Genomic DNA, 10,201 nt, shown 5'->3' with positions numbered 1-10,201 from the left:
AAATCACCAGCAGACAGCCAAAAACAAAATCTCGTTCTCTCTTTCCATCCAATAATAAAATGGATTGTGCCTCTATGTCCATAGTTATACAATGATAAACAACCGAAGTAAACACTCCACTCTATCCCTGCCCCTCCTCGCTTGACACACACACACACTTCTTATATGTTAAACAATGCACACATGCCGAACATACATGTATATATCAAAGGCTTTTAATGGACATACATGGTCAATCTCTGATAATTAAAAATGTGTTATTAGTTAAAATTTATTAAGATTGATTTATAAAAAATCAAAATTTTTTATCAAAGTTAAATTAATGCTTTATAATTAAGTACAGTGCATTTATTAGATTTATAGAAATATATATAGAGACAGTGTGAACCGACTTTTGAGGTTAACATAAATAAATGCTTTTAAACTCAGAAAGACCGTAGGGTTACACCTTGAAAAAACTTGAGTGGCATATACCCTTCTCTTAGATTATGTAAAGTGGTGCATTTTGTGGAAGGATTATTTTAGAGTTTTCACGATTTTTTCCTACGGTACACTTGAAAAAGAAGTTGCTCTCGTGAATTTACATATCCAACTACATGTACAACATATTGAATGCACTTTTTTTTATCTTATGCAGGGGCATTTAAGAAGTTGGTGATGCAGTGGGATTTTTTTGTAATCATATCCTTCCTATCAGTAAGTATATCTTTTCTCTTAATATGTATCCAACAATGATGAATGATTGATTGTATGTTGTTTTACGTCCCATGCGAGAATTTTTCATCCATGCAGAGACGTCCCAATGTACCGGTGAAGGGCTTCACATTTTGAACTTTACTCGGCACTTAGGGCCATTGAGAAGTGAGAGATCTTTATCGTGCCAGCGCCTTGAATAAATATAAAGTAAAAAATTTTGGGGAACTTTAACTTGTAAAGGATTCGTTTAAGGTGAACAATAATTGAAACCATCAACATATTTAGCCTTCGGTACCATCTCCATATCTATGTACGTGAATCGAGGATCATTTAACTAGCATATAGCTTGTGTGTTGTAAAAATTGATTCCTGATATGAAGGCTTCCATTTGACTCAAAGATGCATGAAATAGACAATGCAGCATATCAATTCTGCATTGTTAAAAATGATTTTTCTCTAAGCTTTGATGAACAATTCAACTCAATTAAATCAATTTCTAGATGCCTGTTGTAATGACCAAGAATTTCACTTGCCCAGCGAGCATGAATACAAAAGAAATTGTGGAATCCTGTCCAACAACTAAAGAGCAATGGAGAAGTGCAGCGGAAAGAAAAAATTGCACAAATCTGAAAGAAAAATGCCTAGACAATAAGGAACTTCTGTACCATTGCATTATGAACACAGAACAAACTCACCCTGTTGAAGTGTGTTACCCTGAATTTGTGGTAGCAGGTATGTATTGGAACAACGAAAGATAACTGTTTTATCATGTTTATATACTTTAATTATATATATATATATATATATATATATATATATATATATATATATATATATATATATATATATATATATATATATATATATATATATATATACTAGTATTTACAATATTTCAACAATGTAGGTGGATACTGCCTAGAATACAATGACGGCGGAATGCGGGTAATGCTTACTTTAAACATCAGCTGTCGAAATCATACAAAGAAGTGCCCTAATGTTTACTTGTCTTCCCGTGCGTTTGAATGTAAGTGAAAGATAAATGAATCATTTAGTGTATATCTACTAAAAACATACTTATATTAGCTGGTCAATTAATGAAATGTTTTTAATCTTTGCATTATGTCTTTCAAATAACCTCTTTTAAATAAAAAAAGCTTGCAATACAGTTTTGAAATCAAGTGCTGTATAAGTGTTATGAAACCTCAGTTCAGATATTTAAATTTTTTTCTACGGAAATACATGAACTATCAAAAATTGTACTGACTTTTTATAACTGTAAGTGGTAATTGTATTACATCTGTTTTCATTCTGGGACAGTGGACAATTGTTATTGTTATACCTTTAAAAATGGTTTCATTTACAAATATCTACAAAAAGTAAAACATATCCAATGTTTTGCTGAGTGGGCATAAAAATCGATGTTGGACCGCTGAGTGAGATGTTGGACCGGTCATTGAGTTGGACCGCTTAGTCACATAATGGGCGGAACTTAATATAATTTTCATTCGTTGGTGTTAAACATTGACAGACCTAAGGTACATTACAGAACAAAGTACACATTATATGTATGCCAAAAATAATAAAAGGAAATGTATAACAAAATATCCATTGACTATTTTCTCAGGCAAAATGCGTTTTATTGACATTTAAACCAAACTGTATGTCATTTGTGTAATGGCCATATGCAGACAGTTTGGTTCTTGGGTGTGACAAAACGCATGTTGCCCTCCATATCAATCAGTAAATGCATATTCATAAGTATTTATCCTTCATTTAACAAATCAAAGATTTAGCAATTTTAATTTCAGTTTCATTGAAGTGATGAAAAAAAAAATGAAAACACATAGCAGACCAGATGCGTCATGTTAAAATATTATTTGATTAAACGTCATAGATATGTCATCATCCTTAACGATGCCGATTCTAATTCCAGTGCTCATGACTTTGAGCAGCTTTTTAATTTCATGCAGTCATTTTTGCGACTGTACGCCTTTTCCAAATATTTTGATTTTAATACAAAATTAACATCTGTAATCCCTACTGGTCAGAATTTTTTACGACACTAATTAGTGAAAAACGCTGAAGTGGCCTACCGACGTACCTATTTACGGATTTTGTAAGCAACACATGACGTTGAGGAATGATGCATGACGTTGAGGAATGACGCATGACTCGCTTGTATGTTCAAGACGTACATAGATATTAAACTAACTGCTCATGACAGAACATCTAAATAAGCATACTAGCAATTTAAAAATTGCTAATTTTTTATCGACAAAAAACCTGTATGTGCTGATAATTCATCTACACTGAAATGTAGTTATACCGTAATGTGGCAATTTTAGATGTATTGGGATTGAAAAAATAAACTTAGCAATTAATTCCTACACCAAAGTAGACGGTGAATTTTTTTTTAAATTTCACAATTTATTGACTTTTTACAATAACTTTCATGTACTAGAATGAAAAAGAAATCTCCAGGGCAGTAACACAAATAGATATGGGAAAAGTTTGATCAGTTGGCGCTTTTCCAGCAAATTCCAATAGAGTCCAATAGTAAAATTTGACGACTTTTGAGATGGTCCCTCAAGAAAACGGGGTGGTAAACTTTCGATTTTTTAAATCTTAAAACAATAATTCCAACAGTAAAAATTAATTATTAAAATTATAAAAATTCCTAAGACAGAAATAATTAGACTTGGTCTCTTCAATTAGTGCAGATTCATGTCTGCTGAAATCATACCCTGACCCTTTGAAGGAAAGTTCGGGACCTTTTGTGGATTTTAACTTTTCAATACTGAACTTATTTCTGCTTTTTTCCTAACCACAGTGATCAGGTGAAGAGGGTTACCCTTGATCCTCTTGATTAAGACTCCGAACCACTATGTTTCAATTTTTAACAAGCATTTTTGAACGTGTGAATAATTCATAACCAAACGATGTTTTATATGTATTAATGACTTTAACCACACAATTGAAAATTAGGCAGGTGTAAAGACGAATAATGACCCCCATCAAATAATGATCGGGGGATCATTTTTCAACGACAAAAAATGACCCCCACCCGTAGAAAAATATCATTTTTTGTAGAAAAAGGATCCTAGGGGGTCATTATTTTATTTGCTAGTCCTATAAAATAATGACCCCCATTGAAAAATGACCCCCTTTAAAGTGATACAAAATTTACACTCTTTGATATCTTTTTTACAGCGAAACTTATTTTTACATTTTCTGTAACCAGAAAAATACAAAAAGTCGTATGAAATAATCAAGAGATTCACGTTGTCTTTCAATGCTAAAACTGTGTTTGAACAGAGATTGTCAAGTTAATAAAATTTCTTTTTAATAATCCTCCTTATAATGTTTGCTCAAAGAATGATATTCCACTTGTTTTTAGAAATCAAACCATGCAAAAATCAGGTTTAAGTACTCTTTAATAGAAAAAATTAAATTTTCCGTCATTTCAACTTTTAGTTTGTTTAAATTTAGCAAATACTATTTGACAATGAAAGAGGAGAAAATCCCCCCCCCCAAAGAACATTACGTTAAATCAAAACAAAAAAATAATAATAAAAGAGAAGCAAAAATGTAAATAAAACTCTATACCTTTCAATAATTCTGAAAGAGGCTCTAGATAAAATATAGAAATGAAGTTAAGCCTTCACACAAGTACTATCATGTCATAATTTATTTCGTCATGATTAAAGCATACTTTAAATGTTGGTGGAGGTTTACTTGAAAGTATTGTGGCTAAGTAACAGTTAAAAATTAGTAGAATAGTAGATTATTTTTAGCTTATTTTTAATTCCTTCTTATAGAAAAATAAAGGTATGGTGTTTTTTGCTTTTGTTCAATATCGACTTCCTCCTAAAAAAGAAAGGGGATGAGGTAAGGATAAGTCCTAAAAATATGCTCTATAAAGCTATGGGCTAGTGTAAAATACACAGTCATTCTAATGCAAAAACTATACATGTAGACATAAACTTTTAATTTAGCACACAGTATTCATTACATTTCTTTTAATATAGAGCATTTTTCGTATGACATCATAACTGCTAAATGTGTTAAACCTGTGCTAACCCATTCATATTTAATTCAATGCCACTTTTTCCCATACTTGACAGCTTCAATAAAAATGGTAGAAAATATTGCATTTTGAAATTCAATCATACCAACATAATCTTAATTCAATTCATATATATTTTTCTTTATAATGCTTGATGGTAATATATTTCTGGAATAAGAGAAAATATGTAGGCACCTTTTATTTACCAGATCTAGACCTGAAGTTGACAAACCCAAGGCTATCTTGTGTAATGAATTTACAATGTACATACAACTTTCGTAATAATTTGAATGTTATGTAACCATTTTGAAGGAATGCATAAATCGTAAGAAATCTTGAGTTGCCAGCCATATAGTGTAATATCTTGATGAAATGTGTTTAAGTTAAAGATGTACGTGTTGTTGATCGTTTGATCGTGTGTACATTTTTGTGTTATCTATAATGAAATGATGTGCATTCCTTTTAACAATTATTTGTTACCTATTCATATTCTTGGTGTTTGATTACAATTTTTCTATAAAATATGGTCTTTTTAAAGTAAAAGTACAATTTCTGATAAGTATTTAATCTTAAAGTAGCCCCAAACAGTCATTTAATTATTAAAATCCGTGTAATTGCAAAAAGGTCAAGAATATGAGTATCAGTAAATAGTCTATCGTTCAATGGTTAGAGGGGGAAGGTATATATTTTAATAATTTTTTTTTTGTAATCGTTTGGCTATGTTCTTCATCATATTAAAGATTGAAATTATTGTGACAAAGACTTCTAAAAAATATTTACAAATATAGGGTGCATAATTGACTAAAATTAATAGAGTTCAGTTGACTAATTTTTTTATGGTTGACTTATCTTGTATTTTTGTGATTTTTCATATATCCTTAATGACAAGTACCCCTAAACATATTTGAAAATGTGAAGTCGCAGTATATAAATACCACACCAAGTTTCACAGCCTGTTCTAGATTAAAAAACAAGGAAACATATGATATCTTAACTGATTGATAAGCAAGTACTTTTTTATCATTTTGAAAAGTTTGAAAATCTTGTGACAAAGACTTTTCCGACATAGGCTCTACTTTAATTCTTGTTTCACACAACCCTTTTACTCAGTTCTGAGTATATTTTTCAGAGAATTTAATATGAAAATCAGAACAAACATTTTCATCGTTGTAACGTCTTCTTTATAATGTATATTAATATGAAAAGTTAATTGAAGACCATTTCTTTTTATGTCCCCGTAATAGAAGATTCGAGGGTTTATAGTTTTATTGTGTTCGTCTGTATGTCCGTCTGTCTGCCTGGCGGTTTGTTTGTCCGAAAAAACCTTAAACTTTACCATAACTTTACATTTATTGGAGCTATGACTTTCATATTTAATATGTACCGGTATATTCTTTGTGACAAGAACTTACTTTTGGTACCACCAAATTTGACCTTTTGACCTCTACCTTGGAGTTTTTATCCCATTTTACACAAAACTGCCAAATTTTACTTTGACCAAAATTTTTAAACGATAGATACTAGTACTCTCATACTTCAAATATGTAGTTTTTTGGCATTACCTTTCATTGGATACTAAAAACATTTACCTTTTGACGTTGACCTTGGAGTTTTCCGTACTTATGATTTTTTTTACCTTGGCCATAACTTTTGAACGGTAAGGGCTAGGGTATTCATACTTCACAAATGTAATCCTTGTTACATTAAACATTTTCTTAAGAAATCATCAACTTTGACCTTGAGTTTGACCTATCTTTCAAAAACTTATCTTTAGCCATTACTTTTGAACAAGTGGTGCTAGGACTTTCCTATTTTGCAGTTGTATTTCTTGTGAGAAGACCCTACTTTGGGTAACAATATATTTGAATTGCATTTAGGAAAAGTTTAATCTTCGCTTTGTTGCCATACAGGGGCATAGCTGTTTCACAAACACATCATTTTATATATGAGGATTTGCGGGTAAGAGTAAGATGGATACCTCAAAGCGTAACAGACGGACGGACGGACGGACATCCCGATCACTATATACCCTCCCGTTTTTCAAACGGAGGATATAATAATATATAATACTGCTGATTTTTTCTGTCAGTTCGATGATTTCCACCATCAAAAAACAATGTTTACCTAACCCTTAAGGCTTGATAAATCTTTTACTCCTTTAGATTCTGAATCATTGCATTTACCTTAAAATATACTACAATGGTGTTATGAGATCAACATATCATCAGTTTATTCCCAATAAGCTCAGGTGAGCATTTTGGCCAATATGCTTCTTTATCCAATTTTTTTTTGCCCCCTAAAAATTTTTGCTTTAATCTACAGGGGGTAATTTTTCTACGGGGGTCATTTTTCTTCACGTGGGTTCTGCAAATTTTTAGTGAAGTGACACTTTTTCTACGGGCAAAAGGGTCATTTTTCTACGTCGAGTAATGAACTGGAGTCATTTTTCGCTGTCGAAAAATGACCCCCGGTCATTATTCGATGGTGGTCATTATTCATCTTAAAACAGGCATAGACGAAGATAAAAACAATGTCTGAAAGTCGCTATAAAAATCGTTTAAATAATTCTGCTCAATCAGACGACAACACCTTAATTACCCTAAAATATTTCAAAGAATAAAAGAAAACATATTTTGTGGGGTTTTTTTGTTTACAGACTCTTTTTTGGAAAAGACTCAATGTCATCTCAAAGGGTTAGAAAAGTAGATAATTCTTTGAATGTTTTCTCCGTAGTCTTGCAAAATGAAATATGGAAAAAATACTAAATTCTTAAATAAAATAGCAAAGATGGACAAATCATATTTAGCAAAGGTTTACAGATAAAAACAAATTTCAGAATATGTAAGCTTAGTGCTTAAAGTGTATTATAAACTTTAAAAAAATATTCCAAGGCAGGTGAATTTTATGAGGAAAAAACAAATGGTGAAGAATCAGAAAAAATACATTGGCAGATATTCACAATTGTGCTTTTCCGTATAAAATTAAAATAGCTTCTTATCTTTTAACGTTTTCATGTTAAACTTTGATCCTCATGTCTATGTTGAATTTTGATCCCTCATTTTTGCCCAACCATTAACAACTTAACATATTTTAACATACGCCTCTGTATTTATATGAATAATGGGTTTGCTGTTGTCGAGAAGGTTTTAAAAGATATGATCTTGAAATTATATTACACAATATGTGCAAAATCTCCACGATACATTTTGTCACCCCTGACAAAATCTGCCGATGAGTGACTGTATATTTTGTCGTCCATTACACATGGAGGTATAAAGGCCGGTTTCAATGTATGTTTTGTCACCGGCTACAATAATATGTACAAACGACAGTATATATCGTGATAGACCGATTTGATAATTAACCATATTACACAACTTTTCAAAGACCAATGAATGAACATTATTTCAATTGTTTCTATTTGATTGATTGCTTAATTGATTGGTTGGTTTTATGTTGTTAAACGCCCCTCTCAAGAATTTTCACTCATATGGTGACAGCACCACTTGTCGACGAAGAGCTGTCACCCACTATTGTTGATGCCCTGTCATAATCTCCAAACTAGACAGTGATTCCTTAATTACCAGAAATATTTTTTATCATATATGTTGGAACCAATGTACCTAATTATGGATGTTAACAGAAGGAGAAATGAAGTCCCTATTTTTGATATTTCAGATCAGGAGTGTTATAAATTTTCACCGCCAGTATCAGAAAATGCAAACGTGTAAGTATAGTTTCTGAAAATTTTTAAATAGCCGAACATGTCTTACATGTAATTGTGTTCTTTATTTTGAAAATAAAACCAATCAAGAAATCAATGTAAACAATATATATTGTGCTGCCGAATTTAAAGGAAAAAGAAAAAAAAATCACTATGCAGGCAAATGAGATCAACTTGATTTATTTTCAATAAGTCAGCATCAACGATTACATTTGGAATGCTAGTAGATTTTGCAAAGTGAAAGTTTGCATGTATTGGACATAATCATGGTTATTAATTAATTATTAATGGGAAGGACAGTGCCTGCTGTCCAAAAATATTTTTAAAAACAAAATTAATCATGCCTGTTGTTAAAAAATACGATATTAAAAACTACTTGTAAACCATTTTCCTTCTATTTATAGGCAAACGAAACGTTTGAAACACTGTTAAAAAAATCTCATGCTAGTATCAATAAACAAAAAAAAAATTTCTTAAATTCACATGCATATGTATTCTTTAAAAAACCCAAAGCAATACCTGGAACTTGTGTTAAGCAAACATTTTTGTCGACCAATTTTTGCCGTGATGTATTATTTATAGCTTGGTACAGTTTAAAGAAAATTCAATCCATTAGGCAAAAGACTCCAACAAATCCTAAAAATAATCTGTTTTTCCACATAATTTTTTTTATCAATATATACATATTTGTTATTTCATTCAGTAAAAGTATAATTCAAGAGCTGTTTGTTTACAATGTATATGTACTTGCACATGTAATTTTTCGACCATTTTCAGATTCTCCTATATTTGGATCGGATGGATATTTATAGTTACAGCAGCAATTACAGGAATAGTAATCATAGGAGTGATATGTTATCGTAAGAAATTAAAAGAACGGAAAAAAAGATCAAAGGAATATTTTCCAGGTTTGTAATATACCACTGGAGCCAAATAAGTGTTGCAATACAAATGTTATGTTTTCATTTATCCTGTTCAACTGTATTAATCCTCTCTCGAAAAAAAACTTAAAATTTTATGTCAAAAAGAGGGATGAAAAGAAAAATTCTAAGCACTGCCAATACAACGTATCTTTGTTTTTACTTATTTACTAGTTTTTGAGTCACATCAACACAGGACACAAAACTTATTGCTGCCTGGATTCATTACAAATAAATCAGCATCAAAATAAAAAAAGAATTAAAATCCTCCCTGCTCCTGGGTATTAAACTGACTAAGTACATAGTTGTGATAAACAAGAATGTCTCTTCTAAAAGTTTGATTTTAGGGCGGCTGGGTCAGGGGATTTGGTGTTAGGATGGGGATCTTTAAATAATATTGTGGAAATACATTTATTCTTTGAACCTTCTCTGCTCTATGGTAATAAATGAACAAAACAATAGAAAGTTATGATGAATAAGGCTGCCTAGTGAGAATATATTCTTTTAAACCATCTCCTCTGGTCCTGGATATTGAACCAATGAACTATGTACCTAGTTATGATGAGGAAAGATGTCTTTTCCAAACATGGGAATTTCATGGCCCCCAGTCAAGGGTTCTGGTGTTAAGGGTAGACTCTAATGATTGTATAGTGAAATGTATTAATTTTTTATGAAAGTCCTTTTCTTTGCTCATATTATACCAATGAACATGACTATATGTATGATAAGAAAGAGCGTGGCCTCTTCCAAAATGGTTTATTTCAGGACACCTCAATCAGGGGTTATGGTGGT

The 10,201-nt window shown here is 31.3% G+C and overlaps 1 protein-coding gene across 1 annotated transcript in view; it reads left to right on the top strand.

The window, feature by feature from the left end:
* Positions 1-637: 637 nt before the first annotated feature.
* The window catches only part of LOC134237532 (uncharacterized), a gene marked incomplete at its 5' end in the record, with an annotated part of 24,121 nt that continues 14,557 nt past the window's right edge, over positions 638-10,201 (top strand). The window contains 5 exons of the mRNA XM_062719617.1: positions 638-696; positions 1,197-1,428; positions 1,604-1,723; positions 8,444-8,492; positions 9,267-9,397. Coding sequence (XP_062575601.1) covers positions 638-696; positions 1,197-1,428; positions 1,604-1,723; positions 8,444-8,492; positions 9,267-9,397 — 591 coding nt within the window. The remainder of the gene's footprint in view (positions 697-1,196; positions 1,429-1,603; positions 1,724-8,443; positions 8,493-9,266; positions 9,398-10,201) is intronic.

This window comes from Saccostrea cucullata, unplaced genomic scaffold, assembly GCF_032062105.1.
Source record: "Saccostrea cucullata isolate Sc308-1 unplaced genomic scaffold, CSIRO_AGI_Scuc_v1 ctg5829, whole genome shotgun sequence".
Taxonomy (NCBI): Eukaryota; Metazoa; Mollusca; class Bivalvia; order Ostreida; family Ostreidae; genus Saccostrea; species Saccostrea cuccullata.
This window is presented reverse-complemented; position numbering and strand designations above follow the sequence as displayed.